We start from the raw sequence: 16713 nt of genomic DNA, 5'->3' as shown, positions 1-16713 counted from the left end.
TTAAATGAGTTTGAGAAAAATGTTATAAAGGTGAGATTTTTAAGGCAATTGTATCTGATAAGGAGAACCTTGAGGGTACCAGTGAGCACCGGGGTATTTGCCAGCAGTCTTTCTTAGGGTCTTAACGACCTCCCCACATTTATTAGGCAATATGTCATGGGTTTCCTATGGTTAGCGATGAAATATGCTCATCCCCACTGCTCTTCCGCCCTCCAGGAGGGCCCCACACACTGTGCCGAGCCCCGCTGCCCTGACATCTGCTCCGTCTGATGATGCAGGAAGGAAGGGGTTGTAGACTTTGACATATGCGGCCGCAAGCCAGCAAGTGTTACTGAAAGTTACTCCATCTGGCGCCCCGGAGCTAAGAACACACAAACTGCCCCTGTGGCCTGGGACAGGAAACCCCAAGTGACAGCGAAGGTGGACGAATGAAGTGGGAGGAGCCTGTCCGGCGCGCATAGGAGCCGACTTGCGGCTGCAAGTCGCACGATGGCTACTGTAAAATAAGATATTTCGTTATTTAAAAAGGCAAGGGCAGAGAGGGGGCGGATGTGGTTACGTGGTAAGTGAGCTTTTTGCGCGCATTTTTCTGGCTCAAGTCTGTCTGCTTTTGGCAGGCTCAGTCAGGGCGCCTGGTGCCCTTCGCTACTGTGGATCAAGCCCTCTACAATTGACGTGGTTCTGTTTCAAGGCCAGGCGCTCTTGAGGGTATATCGCTCATATGTGAGAGCGCAACAGTCATAGCTGCATGTGAGTGTGCGTGAGTGAGTGTCAGGGGTATTCATGCGTGTGTGGGAGCGCTTACAAGGCTTTAAGTGACATAGAAAATGTTCTCAACCACAGTAGATACATCAAGAATGTGGTGAAAGCGTGCACGTGTGTGTGTGCTGTAGGTAGGGACTGGGCAAATTAGTTCTGGAGCTCACTGTACCTCCTGTGAAACCAGGCCCGGCTGCTGTTGCATCTGCTTTGTCTATACGAACTGAACTACTTTGCTACCCGTGGACCCGGCTCCTGCTGTTGCACCACCTTTCACTGTGCACCACCTTTCACAGTGACCCACCCTCCACTGCGCACCACCTTCCACTGTGCATCACCTTTCACTGTGCACCACCTTCCACTGTGCCCCACCTTTCACTGGGCACAAACTTCCACTGAGCACACCTTTCACTGTGCACCACCTTCGACTATGCTCCGCCTTGCACTGTGCCCCACTATGCGCCACCTTTCACTGTGCACCACCTTCCACTATGCACCATGTGCACTACCTTTAACTGTGTACCACCTTATATTTGTGCACCACCTTCCACTGCGTGCCACCTTCCGCTAAACGCTACCTTTCACTGTGCACCACCTTCCACTTGCACCACCTTTCACTGGGCACAAACTTCCACTGAGCGCAAACTTCCACTGAGCACACCTTCCACTGCGCACCACCTTCCACTCTGCACCATTCTTTCACACCGGTGGAAACAGTGCCTTTGATCCATACTCCTTATGCAGCTGCTGGTGTCCACCCCTGAACCCAGTAGCGTCCACAGTCTGGCTTAGCTGGAGCCCGCGCACACTTCTCAAACTCATTAGAAATGTTCTCCTGGGGTCGGTGTGTTTATTTTAAAGAATCATTCCCAGCACTCATTTATCCTCTGAGGGTTTCTATGGAGCAGCATTAGGACGAGGGGAGTCACCATGTCTTTTGATGCCTTTCCCATCACCTGAAACCCTTTGTCTCTGGCCATGCATCTGGAGAAGAGTGGAGGTGGTCTGACAGGTGAGTATAGTAGGGCATATAAGGCTAGTGCTCAGTATCTCGTTATTAGTAGAAGCTTCCTCATAATTGATTCAAATTATATAACCAATGCATCCTTGTGATACAATACTCCACTCACGCAGTAACCAACTTTAACACATATGCACATTGTTCATTAAAGAGACATGTTCATCCATTAGCTAATAAAAATTATCCTGTAGAATGCCGTGAAAATATCCTGACGATTTGGGCATATTCTATTTATATGCGCCAATAAGTTTAACTCAACACGACACTCTACAACTACGATCCCACCTAGTCAAGCCAGATCTATTACTTACCGCATGGTGTTGATTTAATCGGATCATCTGGCTAACAACCTGGTCTTCATTCAGTTCTTTGCACAGAATACAGTAGGACCTGGGGCGCGACTGCTCTGTCCAGAACAGCCTCTGAGAGGAGGAGTTTTGTGTGACGTAGATCATACCCACTTGTTCCAGAAGAGGTTGGTGGGCGCATGCCTGCATGGCCCACCAGACACCATGTTTACAGTTCCAGAGGAGGTACGTACTCTCTGATCCCATCAGTGCAGGCCTAGGTGGCTCGGTGCTCTACCAGACCCCGAGGAGGTCCTGCTTACCATGCCCTGTCTGTGTCATATGTCCCTAGTCCCGCGGGAGTAATTCCTCGAAGCCCCGTTACAAAGGCACATCCTGGTATTACAACTTACCGTCACGGGACATTCCCACGGCCAGGCATTTCTTGAAGCGGCAGTGCTGGCAGCGATTGCGGTTCATGCGCATGATCATGCAGTTCTCGTTTTTCACACACGTCTTGTAATGAATGTTCTGTTGGATGCTACGTCGAAAGAAGCCCTACGGAGTGGAAGAAGTAGAAAGAGGTTTGCACTGGTAGCTCACAGCAAAGTGATCATCATCCCCATAGCCCAGCACAGCAGACACTGCACTGCCACCACAGAGTCACTGGAGGTGGGTGCACACACGCGATAACTGCAGACCAACAAGCATTGCCTAAGCAGAGCCACTGGAGGAAAGGAATCCCGGGACAACTGTAACCCAAAACCTATTGCCCACTTCATCCAGGGCACCGGGTGGCATCCCTATACCACTGCATCCAAACATGCATTGTCCACATGGCATCAGAGGATGGGGCATGGCGCCCTAGTTCAACTGCACAAAAAGCTTGGCCCTTAAAGCCATAAGACAGGGATCTGAACCCCGTCATCAGTGGAGACTAGCAGGTATTGCCAACACAGCCATAGCAGGAACAGCAACCTCAGGATAACTGCGCTCCAACAACAGCGTGCACGGATGGGAGCACTAGACCAACTTTAACCATAGAAGTCCTGCCCACCCAACCGCAGGAGGAGTATCGAAACCCCAGGAAAACTGCAAGCGCTGGCCGTAGCGCCACCATAGCAGCATGAAACCCCAGGATAACTGCAAGCATTGGCCGCACTACCACCAGCGCAGTATGAAACCCCAGGATAACTGCAAGCATTAGCCGCACAACCACCAGAGAAGCATAAAACCCTAGGATAACTGCAAAAAGCGCAGCATGAAACCCCAGGATAAATGCAAGCATTGGCCGCACAACCAACAGCGCAGCATGAAACCCCAGGATAACTGCAAGCATTGGCCGCACAACCACCAGAGTAGCTTAAAACCCCAGGATAACTGCAAGCATTGGCCGCACAACCACCAGAGAAGCATGAAACTCCAGGATAAATGCAAGCATTGGCCGCACAACCACCAGAGAAGCATGAAACCCCAGGATAACTGCAAGCATTGGCCGCACTACCACCAGCGCAGCATGAAACCCCAGGATAACTGCAAGCATTAGCCGCACAACCACCAGAGAAGCATAAAACCCTAGGATAACTGCAAAAAGCGCAGCATGAAACCCCAGGATAACTGCAAGCATTGGCCGCACAACCACCAGAGCAGCATGAAACCCCAGGATAAATGCAAGCATTGGCCGCACAACCAACAGCGCAGCATGAAACCCCAGGATAACTGCAAGCATTGGCCGCACAACCACCAGAGCAGCATGAAACCCCAGGATAAATGCAAGCATTGGCCGCACAACCAACAGCGCAGCATGAAACCCCAGGATAACTGCAAGCATTGGTCGCACAACCAGCAGAGTAGCTTGAAACCCCAGGATAAATGCAAGCATTGGCCACACAACCACCAGAGCAGAATTAAACCCCAGGATAACTCTGATCAAAGAAGCACTTCTCGCTGAGACACAGAGCCCCAGCGACTTCAGTCCTGCAGAGGGATGGGCACCTCAACTGGGGCCCAGATGCATGAGCTGGACACACACACAGCAACGACATGTCCGGAGACGAAGCTGCTGACATAGAAACCTGGAGACTTGGATCATAATAGCTACTTTGACTTTAGCAAACAAGTGTGTGGTTCTAATCCAATCATGTTATCTCAGATTGCCTCAAACTAAAAATATGAATAATGCAAATATGCAAAGACTCCGCTATACATTACACAGTATCTAGTACAGACAGCAATACATTTAAAACCACCCACCCCTACTCCTCATATCCTGGTTTCTATTAACATTGCATATGTTTCCTAGTGGGTGCAGGGCCCTCTCAGCACATGTGGTTGATATTCACGCATTCATCCTGCAAGCTGAAAGCCCTACATACTTACTCCCATCATTACCAGTTCTGCCTGTTTAATGGAAAGCACCCCTTCGTCAGTCTCTATACCCCTCCCACCAAACTTGGAGAAATCCTTGCTCACTCAGTACGTCAACTCAAGACTATCACTCACCTTGCAGCCTTCACAGGCATGCACCCCGTAATGGAAGCCCGACGCGATATCACCACAGACCTTGCATAGTAAGACCATCCCACCAGCCTCTGAAAAGGAAGACAGGACATCATTATTACAGGAACGTGACAACAGATCCATACCCATATCCAGATGCACAACTACAAGCCACTCTAACACAGTCAATCTTTTAAAATACCCCAAACGCGAGGATAACCTTGAAATATTCAAAGCAACAACCCATTGTTCAGGAGCTCGTTATTCTACTCTACTAGCCTAAGTTAACCCCAAACCAAATTCTCACTGCTCACCTTTCACTGAGTGGATTTCAGTGCGTTGTGGTGTCCCCAAAACCCTGCGTCTCCCTCTGAGTCTAGGACAATGAGATCCCCTCTCACAGGCCAGAAATGTCCTTTTGCTCCACCCCACCTGCCCTCACCTCTCGGTCTGCCCGGTTCTCTGGCTGGCATCGTCGGCTTCCCAAGCAGTTTTAATCAAGACTGTACATCAGCAACAACAACATTAATCTACTGTGAGCAATATGTGGTTAATGACCAGCCCTTTTTTTCACAATTTCAAAATATGTGTACAACAGCATTTCAAATCGCAATCCCGCTGGAGTCCAGGACCTTCGAATTTGTTTCGTATCCAATGAAATCAAACAAACGTCAGTAGGTATTTGCTAGCGAATACCTCCCACAGACCGAGACCAGCAGGTCGTCATTCTTACTTCAAAGTTTTTTTTTATAACACTTGATTTTTATATGAGCGAAATAAAACCTCAATTGTAGATATTTCATCATGCGAATTCTTTTAAACATTAAATGTATCCACCCGCAGTACATTGAGCGCATACAAATAAAACTAATGTTTGTAGACTGCACATAATAGCGTTTTTGGGGCCAGGTGACATTGTGCAACCCAGTGAGCAGATTTCCTTAGAACTCTGTAAAGACTGCAGAATTGTTTTAAACGGATTGTGCTGCAGAGTCTGCATTCTCCTTCCTGCACAGAATCACAATGCCGTATCTGTATTATGTGCAGTGCAGCAGAAATGTAAAGAACTGCCCCATTTCTTCATCTCGGAGCTGAACATGCCCTGAAGAAGTATTTTTGCAGAAATTATAAAAACATACTGTCCGGTTCTAAAAATAAGTCTTTCTTTGAATGTCTTGGATTCATGTTTGTTCCTTGTGTTAGTCATTTCTAAAGCCAGTTAGGGAGAGTCAACCTGTGCTGTCCCATAGTTATTCTAGTTTTCAAATGTAAGTCCATGTTAACATTCCTTCCATTCATGGTATAGAGCTCCTACTTACATGTCAATACATCATTTCAATGTACACGTAGGCTATCAGGTGTTAAGGCTGCTAGTCGGGCCTGATTCACAGACTTAATTTACAAAAAACACCTTCCAAACGTCTAAGCCGCATCCTGATTCAAGGAATCCAATGTTCCTATTTACCGGACTGCTGCAGGCACAATTGTAGGGCTAGAGACGGGATTGTGGACGTATTAGTGTGGCGTTCTGCAGAAGTGAACGCCAACAACCCTGTGAGTAACCTTTTGAAGGCAGATCCCCACCCTGCAAAATCAAGCAAATTTGCCACCAACGACACAAACTGGTGCCTTTCTATGGTGGGGAAAAGAGGGAATAACCCTAAACAAGGTGCACAGGAGTCAAATTCTTCATCTAGAAACTTACTTTTTATCCGAGGAATGAGATATGTGTATTAACAAGCGTTTGTGCATCATTTTCCGCTGCAGAAATTTCTTACTGGATATTCCGCTCACGTAACTTTTGAACATCTAAGTATTCCTGGACATTAATGACTTCATTTCTATAAGTACTTTGAAGAGGACACCCTCTTGACCACAAATGAAGAGGACCCCTGACTCCCAATATTGCTCGACCTCTAAGCTGACGCCATCAGCCATCCCATGCTCATCCGTATCTTGAAGTCGCAAATGAGTCACTGGTAACATCCTTCAATGGTTCTCCTCCAACGTTTCCAACTGACATCAGTTCATTCTAATGCACACCATTTGGTCCAAGAAAATCAGTGACAGAGTACAACAGGGTCCATACTGTCCCTGTCGTCTTTCACCTCTAGATAGAGCCCCTTTGGCCTCCTCTACTCACTGATAGCAGCTTCATAAATTCATAATTCACCAATATGCGTAACTCTATTTGAAAATCTGCTCCGTTCCAGACTTCCAATGCTTTAAACACTGTCCATGTCTCATCCCGACCTAGATGTCCAGCACCTACTTTTTAAGCTCAGTCCCACCAAAACACAATTTCTGTTATTGGCCAAGAAAACAAGCAAGAAATAGTACAAAGCTGACTCGTAGACAAGAACCATGATGGCTCCGAACCTCAGCTTTCACCCAATATCAAGTTACTTGAATTCAGCCAGGGTAAAACCTTCCAAAGATCCCATTGCCACGAAAACAAATAAAGCCTGATATCAACACTCTCTCTACTGAAGAAAGTGAAACATCCTCCTAAAAGCAATTTCAGCACGGCTCTGTAATCTTGCATCGAGATGATGGAACTATCCTGCTCCAAGGCCTCCCAGACACCATTCTAGCCTCCCTTAAGGGCATCCCAGATGCCTCACGACCTCTCATTCAGTGTCTTAGGAAATATGACCACATCACCCACATCCAGGTGGAACTTCACTGGCTCCCCTTGCTGGCCCACACCATCTTCAAAACCAGCTGCATCATTTACAAAGCTATCATGACCTGCACTCCGCATATCTGGCTGATAAGCTCACCATCTCCATGGTGGCTTGGGGCACACTCTCAACGAGGTCACCATCAGATTTGAGACACAGAGGTGTAAAAAAAGACAAGGTGGCCAGGCCTTTTTATGCTCTAATTCAGGCAAGAGTTGAAGACACACTTCTTTGAAGCACACTATATCATACTGTAATAACATTCAACAAACCAGCTACATCTGAAATCACGTGTTGACCCTGCAAAGTACTCCATTGCCTTTTGGCTAGGTTTGGTAAATACAAATACCACAAACATACAATGCGTCATAGATTGCTTTATGAACCATTAAAAAGTCAGAAATCTTATCCATTCAAGGGACCAACAGCAGAGGAACAGATTTCCAACTATTCTCCAGTGGGTTTTGTTGTTCAATTTATACGTTTTAAGGAAATTATTACATATTGATTGTGCATCTTGGTTTTAATGCATAATAACAAGGATATAGACTATTTATTACAATAGCAGAAATAATATTACAATTGCCTTCAGTTGCTATAAAATTAAACTCAATCCAGGCTACCCCAACATTCCTGCCATAGCATTTTTTTACTTGCTCCCTGTTAATAAAGAATGAAAAAGCAGAGTAACATGGCCCATGTCATATATTCAGATGGCCCGTCAGTGACCTGTTGTTCTCAAGGAGAGTAGCACAAGAATATCCACTTACTAGTGAAACTGCCACTGATTAAATTTTGCTTGGTGCCTGTCAGACGACCAGGGGCAGAGGACGCCTGTCCCTTGATTGGGTACCGCGTCACGCCATCTGGAAACTGGAATCCAGCTTTAGGCGAAGGTGGGGTGGCAGCCTCCAGTGGCTTCACTGCGCCAATCTCCATCAGCGTCATCTCTTCAGGCGAGGAGGGCAGTGAGCCAGGAGAGGGCACGAGGTAGCCATTGGTTGGGCTGTCGGGGGAGGGGGAGGAACATGCCGTTGAGCCCACATATAAAATGACGCCACCTAAAAAGAGACAACAAGAACAGTCAGTCAGATGGCCCCCCAAACAGATCTGTGCGAGGTTATGGACAATACTGTCTTCATTAGTCTCAAATAAAGTAGGAGCCCTCAAAGCCATGATTTATCCATAAATTGGAGAAAGGAACATTATCTGTGTAACTCAAGGCATGGTTTAATGCTACCTGCTATAAAATGAAGCATAAACATTGCTGCTATCAGAAAGCGTTGCTTTCCAGTTCCCGACACCAATAGATATTTCTGTAGTTATTGCTGTACTTTATTTGACCCCTTCACCACTCGGGCTCTGGTATTCATCTTACTTTTTAAGCACTTTATTAAGTGGTAGATCAACACTTGTCAAATAAGACCAAACTTCTTTCATCCAGATCCTAGGGTCTGGGTGAGAGGATGTAGCTATACAGATGTAACTATACAGCTAGCGCAGTCAACCTCGAAGACGGGGAACCTGGTTCGAGTCTCGGCAACAACGCTCAACATCCTGTGATTCTGGGCAAATCACTTAATCTCCCTGCGCCTAACAAAAATGAATGTGTCCATCTGTAAGGAAACTGGTGCTCATGTAGAGCGCCCTGATACCTGGTATTCGTGAGTCTAGTACGCGCTATATAAAAACTCTAAAAAAAAAACTAAAAAAGAACCTTGAGTAACAAGAGTTACACTGCCTGCTCTGTGGCATAAAACAGCTGATAGTATCACTCGATAATGTTAACCAAGACTGCTTTCATCTTCTTGGCCATGATTGTGGTAGCTGTGGCAGAGGATCTGAGACTCTCTCTTGTATTTGGTTGGACGTTGGTTTTCCAGCATTCCAAAACATTCCTCCATATAAAGCTAGGAATCTTCTGACACAAAACATAGGAAATACGGTATGTCATTTTCTAAGACCTGAGCCAGGAGATTACAATACTTCGTGTGCTTTGAACTCGCCCTAGCCAGATTCGTTATTGTGCCTGTAACGGTTTTGGTTCTATCAAAGAAATCGCTCTATTTGACATTTCTATGCAGAAGAAATGAGGATTTAACAAGCAAACTCGCACAATTGAGGAGGGGTGCTTCTGTACAGTCCCGTACAAATGCCAGTTGGATTTCTTTTGATCCTAAAAAAGAATGCCTGTGGTTAGTGTTGTAAGAGGAACACTATTGAGGACGACCTTCCTCCTCAACAAATGTTATGCTACTTTCCATGATGTCCCAAGTGTGACACAGGTCAAAGGATCTTAAACAAAGATAGGACAATGGATGTAGTATATGTCAAATCGGAGCTTGAATCTGAAGAAAGGTTTAGGGGCACATGCATCCTTGCACCCGTTTGCGATTCCTAAATTGCGAAAATTGAGGAATCGCAATTTAGAAATCACAAACGGCAATGCATGATTAATTCGCAAATATTTTTGCGAATTCTTAATTTTCCTTAATTGCGATTCACATTTTGCGAATCGCAATTAAGGAAAACCTTCCCATTGATTCCTATGGGTCAAAAGGCCCATAGGAATCAATGGGAATTGCGAATTCGCAAATTGGAATTCGCAAAATGTTAACGCATTCCATGGGTGCAGGGGGGGGGTCCAAAGGACCCCCCCCTGCACCCCTGAAATGTATTTTTAAATGGATGTTTCACACACACATGTCCTAAGGACATGTGTGTCTGTAACATGACAGTGTTTTGAATGCTAATTTGAGCATTTTAAACCTTTTTCGCAAATTGCCACGAGGTTCACCCTCGTGGTAATTTGCCCCACCTAATTGCGAATTCGCAATTTTAAAATTAATCATGCATTGCTTTTAAGGAATCGCAAATTTGCGATTCCTTAAGAACAATCGCATTTTTGGAATTCGCTAAAAATAGCGATTTTTCCAAAAATGCATGATGCATACTAAAAAGGTATTTAGGAATCGCAAACGGCCGATTTTACCGAATCGCACCGTTTGCGATTCCTAAATACCTTGATGCATGTGGCCCTTAATTCCTTACAGGTTATGAAATTGTCATTGAACCACGAAGACATGACTTCCATTATATGTGCCATAACAAAAATCTTATGAAGTGCTTCTTGCTCTGATTTGCACAGATATCTAGGCCAGACTAGATTTTGTCTAGCTGGGACAGCAAAGCATCACATCCTTGCACTATTCCAGGAGAGGAGGTAGCCAGCCACGAGGCTATCAGCAGAAGCAACCTATGTAGCCACAACTCTGCAGAGCGAGGGGCATTTACCATTCCGGCTCAAAGTGGGAAGAAATCTTAACCGACATATGGATGCTTTGTATCCTAATTTTAAGGTCAAGCTCTGGAATTTAAAAGAAATCTATCTCCTCGACCGACAGCACTTTGAAAAGTTCAGAAGATGCGCCTCAGGAATGTTGGAAGAGGAAATTCAGCCACTACACTCGTCAAGAAGCTATTCAGGCCAATCTACTCCACAATAGGAACCGAGACAATTACTCCAGGTGCTTCCGCATACAGAAAATGACCAGTGCCATCTCGTCATTCGCACGAGGAAAGGCCAGTTTATATGAAAGTAGAAGGTTACTCTTAAAGAACATACCTTGACTTCAGGAAGAAGGACATGTAACTTTAGGTAGTATACTCCACAAAAATGTCAGGACTTAACCTTGCCTCATGGAGCGGTACATCCCAAAATAATATAATTATATAATAAGTATAACAGTAAAATAAATCAAACAGAAATCCAATTTAGCAGTCGAGGTTGAAAAATAACGTTTCAGTCCATTCTTAAAACGGTTACACAATTAATACAATCATTGGAGGTAGGCAGTTGATTCCACAGTGTGGGTCTTGCCACCTCCGGATATTTATCTAATAACTTTTAGAGTGCCACTTCATGACACATAGTTTAAGGTCCAAGTTTGAGAACAGGCCCACTAGTTTGTTAACAGAAAAATGCCTGTAGAAGTATTAGGAGGCTTATACATGGATGGCCTTCCATGAAAGCACTGTTTCTCTACTCTCAACCATCCGAAATTCTTCAGAGTTTTGAAATATGGTCAATTTGTGAAGGCCGAAAAGGATCCTTGTGGCTCTAGTCTGTATATACCAATAGGTCGTTGTAGAATATTCAGATAAGAAGCTGAGCACTACAGCAATGAAAACAACAGAATAGCTTGAACCACAATTTTCTTTGCCATACATTTGGAAGCGGGCACTGGTGTAGGCCAAAGCTCGCAGGGTGAAGGAAAAATCAGCATTAAAATATGTCCCGGAATCTGCACTAAGACAACTGATTTTGGCATAAGCCCCAACGCGGGAGGAAAATCCAGAGCAGGTCATTCATTTGACATATTGCCTACCAGCAAGACTTTAGATTCAAACACAAATGGTTACAAACTTTGGATTCTTTATGAACATTAAAAACACTGACAAATCTTTAGTATCACTGGAGTCTTCATGAAGGTTAAGATTTGGGTTTTGTCCACACCCAGCTGCCACCAAAGGCCATGGGCCGCTAGTCTACTCACATGGGGGCATATATTTAATATAAGTGATGGTGCGGCTGCTCCTTGATGGATCCCACATTCTAGGGCCTCGTTTGTGCTGGACTTCATGACGCTTGGTTTAGTATCCACATTCACACGAAAAATAATGTTCAGCATGAGGAAACCCATTGGCAGTTCAAACCCTTTCCCTTTGTCCTCCATTCCTCCACCAGAGTCCTTACAAATTTTTTCCCACCCTCATCAGCTCATCTATACAGGCAGGTGATACACATATAATCATGTTGAGACAATTGGCGCGTAAAGGCATTCTTTTACCTGGAAACAAAGAATACTCTGCAGGTTAGGATTGCAGCCTAACTTTGGAGGTGTACTTTTGAAAGTCCTATATGAAGCAATCGCAATAAATAATTTAAATGGGACCCTGTTGTAAATAGCATGTTATACATTTATACAAATGAATACATAGGACGTCCTATTCAGCAGCCTAGTCGGCTCTGCACATCTCAAATATGTGTAAAAACTGGTCTTCAGTTCTGGTTTCCTCTCTGGCGACCCCTGTGAGTGTGCGTCCTCCCTTCAGGTGACCACTGTGAGTCAGCAGCAGCTATGCTGGGTCTCCTAGAGCACACTCACCGTTCTTGCTCCTGAGTTCTGCGTGAGTGTGCGTCCTCCCTTCAGGCTACTGCTGAATTGTGTTGCCCTGCTACTAGCCCTTAGATGACATAATTTCTGTTATATGACTGTATCTCCTCTGTAGCCCATGGCACTTTAATAATATTATATTGTATTGTAATTGCATTTATATAGTGCTCACTACCTCTCAGGGCATTGAAACACTTTACGCCACGTTGAAATGAACAGCAGAAACTTTGCTTCACCACTGCCATTGAACATCATGACAGGATCGATTTGTTACACTTATTCCAGTCTCTCACGTTTCCACGGTTTTGTGTGCTTTCTCACACGCAGCTCTCCCACACTTAGGTCTGTACTTCAGAACATTAAAGTTGTGTACACTGGCTTGTCTAGCCCAGGCATCTCCAACGAGTAGATTGAGAGCCACTAGTAGCTGTCCAGAGTAAGTAGGTCTCCTGTGTGAAGCCCAGTCTAGTAAGTTAAAGGCTATTGCTTTGATGAATGATCATATGTGTACCAAAATTGAAAAGTGTGTATTCAAGATGATATGCTGTTATTACAGAAAAGGGTGGAGACCCCTGGTCTAACCTGGGATGGCAACTGCTGCTCAGTTCTCCTGTATTTACCTGATGATGTCCACTATGCTAGCTAATCTAGAGTCCTACCCAGCTGCACCTGTGACTGTCCAACGGTCTGTGCAGAAGGTGAGGCTGTGGCTGCAGGGAGAGTATGTTACGGGTGAGGTTCCCGCAAAGCCAGTTCACTGGTGTCAGGTCTAGCTAGAATATTTTAATTGGTGTCATCTTGAAGAGTGTCTCCTTGGCTGCCACAATGTACGGTGTAATAGAGTCCTATAGGAGGAGCTGCAACTCACAAGTACTGCTCTACACAGGGCATGTGGCATTGTCCATCTGAAGAGACTATCGGAAGTGGCTGAGAATGCTTGCATACTCACAGGTAAGCTTCATTACTCCTAGTCATTGTCTTTCTTGCCACATTGTTTCACCCAGTGGGTGTCAATCCCCTCCTCCTCAGACGTCTCTTATACCGGTAATAAATTAATCCCCCACCAATGTGGCAGATGCAAGTACTTCCTGCGTCAACCTACAAAGACAGGAGGAACGGTTACCCTTCCTGAAATACCAAAGTTCCACAGAACAAATACAGGCCAGCAATTTTATCTAAACTCAACCGCAGGGTGGGGGGGAGCAGGAAGCAGGACTGCAACGATTAAGTCAATGACTCAGAGTAATGAAGCTTACCAATAATTCATCTAAGCATTACCGATGAGTAATCTGAGTATTACCTCATCATCTGTCTTCCTTATCAGTCATTCTACCCCTTCACCTGATCCCTCCTGATCAAAACGGTTTTATTGCCGGGAGGCAGCTCTGTACTAATACACACTATTTAGCGGAAGCACTTGACTACTTTGAGACTCGGAAGATACCAGCCTAGGTCCTTCTATTAGACGCCGAAAAGGCTTTTGACCTAGTTGTCTGGGAGACCTTCTTTTTCATTTTGGCAAATTTTGGCATACCTCCCAAAATTACGGGGTTAGTTCAGATATTATATTCGAATGCAGAAGCCAAAATTATTATTAACACCACAGAGGTTGGTCAACTCAAGGTTAAAATGGGAATTAGATAAGGCTGTCCATTGTCCCCGGTGCTATACCCCTTTTTTATCGAGCCATTGGCAATAGCCATCAAGAACAGTATGGATATCTGCCTTCCACTCCCAACTTTGGCAAAGTTTAAATTCTACGCCGACGACATCATGCTCATTATGAAGCCTGAGAAGGAGGTTCAAGCAAAAGCTTTTGAGATCTTTGAGAATTTTGAGTCGTTTGGCGGATATAAAATAAATGAAAGAAATAATACAGTTTGGTGGTGCACCTACGGATTTACATCTTGATATTCTTCCCTGTCTAAATACCAAACCGAAAAAATATCTGGGAGTTTACTTTACGGCGTGAATTTCTGAACTATATGATTTAAATTTCGCCCCACTTCTGCAAAAAGTCAAGGATTTATTTCTCCAATGGAATTCTCTTCCATTAACCATTTTGGGTAGGGTTGCGTTGATTAAAATGTCTGTTCTTCTGCTGTTTAATTTCCTTTTCTCTCCGATCCCCAGTGTTTAATTACCTCTTTTTTTACTAAATTAGAGTCTATGTTCACATGCGTTCTGTGGGGTAAGAAGGTCCCCGGAATTGCACTTAGCACTTTATATAAGGAGCTGGAAAATGGTGGATTAGCTCTCCCAAATTTTAGGGATTATTATTTTGCATACTTTGCACAATATATGTCCAGATTTAAGCTAGAATTACAATCAGGTCTTTTTATTAATTATTTTATGAACTTAATCTGCAAAGAGAATCAGATCCACTGACCACTAACAATTTTTAAATCTCCTAAATTAGTACGATATAAGTGTATAGAGTGGTTTTTCCATAAACGCCAGGCCTTTTATAGAAGATACTCTATCCCTGCAATTTACTCCTCAACTCTGTTATCTGGTCCAATCTCACTATCTGGGATCAGGGATCTCTCCGTGATCACACAAAAATGGGCCAAGGCTGGCTTTGGGAAAATCTCTGATTTTTTAAGGAATATATATGAAATGTCTCATTTAATTCCAAACGACTTCCTTCTCCTCGGGTCATATAACATTTTGAGTTGATTCCTGAGTAAACTTGATTTGGTCCAGATCATCAGACAGAAATGCTTAGTATATGGTCTAGTAGAAGACATTACATTTAAGAAACCCGGGGAATGGAAAAATAGTTTAGCCTCTATCAAGGCTATTAATCTGGTGGGGAAGGCCATAACGAATGGAGAAAACATGAGGAGTTGGAAATTACAACAAGTATGTGGTCAGTAGTTAATAATCTCAACTTTAGTACGTTAAGGGGGGGGGCGATTTGGCAAAGGACGTTATTTTTTAGTAAATGGCTACTTTATAAAACTCCACTTTTTCTATCCAAGGTTAACCCCAATCAATCAGGGCAGTGCTTTCGTTGCCTTAACTATCCTTAGCCAATTGGACACATATTATGCTACAATGTACCTTGAGCCAGAGGTTCTGGAATGACATTTTTCACCATTTGGAAGCCGAATGCTCTATTACAACAGGTTTGAATAAACGGCTGATAGCGTTTGGTTATGACCCAGACCTTCTTCTTTCAGAGAAGAGGATCAAATTATTATATATTGCAATGGCTGTCGCCAGATCATTTTTGCTACAGAGATGGTGATCAGTTCTTATACCATCTAAAATTGAATGGGTCCGGTACATGAAGCAGGTCAAAAAAAGCGAACGAGCCTATCCACTGCGAAGTGGTGGACTTAAGAAGTTTGTGAAGGTCTGGATAGACTATTTTGATTAAGATCTCAAAATCTAGTTTATATCTCATGAGGTATTTTTAACATGCTCGACTCCTAGGTATTGTAATTAGTATGTAATTAGTATTTTTATTATACATTTCATATTTTCGAATTAGTATTTTAGCCACACTTGCTGAAGTCTCTGTATACGCTTAAGATTTCTATGGTTTAATCAATTGTCTAGTTTGAGTTAAACATTTGGCAGCGGATGCAGTTCCAAGATATTATGCATTTAATTGATTTTCTTTTCTTTTTCAAATACTGGCTGAAAATGTTTATATTGTTTATTCTTTATTGACTTGAGAATGTATTGCTTCCCGGCAAATCTGTGCTATTTAACAATTCTGTATTATTTGACACATTTAATGAATTTTATGGATATATATATGGATAAAAAACTTCTTGTTACATGGATTTCAATAAAAAAAACATTCTATCCATTCTCAAAACACTACTAAATACAGGAGAGCTCAAGAGCACAAACTCAACAAACTTAGCACAACTAATTCACAGCGAAAAAATACAGCATATATACTAATGTACTAACTATTTAACTTGAACCCTAATTTTGGGTTCCAGGGTAGTGTGCTACTCGTCATAAAGGGCTTCAACGTCTCATTGGGAGTAGTAAGCTGTTTCTAAATACAATTTGCAATCCTAGTACTTCACCTAGTGAGCAGGTACCCCAGCTGGGTAAAACTGCTTTAGAAAAAAATTAACACATATACATACACTAGTTAATGCAACACCCAGTGAAATTTATTAGGTGGCACAAATGTATTCATTTGAAACCGGATTACAACAACTTAACCAAAAGAAGATTAGAAATCCTCTACCATTCCCCACTCTGAGTCTCGAGTGGGTGATAAAGGTATTAGGGTAAGTGCATCAATGAAGCACCCT

The 16713-nt window shown here is 43.8% G+C and overlaps 1 protein-coding gene across 1 annotated transcript in view; it reads right to left on the bottom strand.

Annotated features, from left to right (window-relative positions):
• LOC147749041 (nuclear receptor subfamily 1 group D member 2-like) overlaps positions 1-16713 on the bottom strand; it is a 68905-nt gene that overhangs the window by 20451 nt on the left and 31741 nt on the right. Inside the window, exons 2-4 of the mRNA XM_086965461.1 lie at positions 8021-8311; positions 4570-4658; positions 2481-2625 (exon numbers count right to left, since the gene is read on the bottom strand). Of these exons, the coding sequence (XP_086821587.1) occupies positions 2481-2625; positions 4570-4658; positions 8021-8311 (525 nt within the window). The remainder of the gene's footprint in view (positions 1-2480; positions 2626-4569; positions 4659-8020; positions 8312-16713) is intronic.

Source organism: Lissotriton vulgaris, chromosome 1_1, assembly GCF_964263255.1.
Source record: "Lissotriton vulgaris chromosome 1_1, aLisVul1.2, whole genome shotgun sequence".
Lineage (NCBI taxonomy): Eukaryota > Metazoa > Chordata > Amphibia > Caudata > Salamandridae > Lissotriton > Lissotriton vulgaris.
This window is presented reverse-complemented; position numbering and strand designations above follow the sequence as displayed.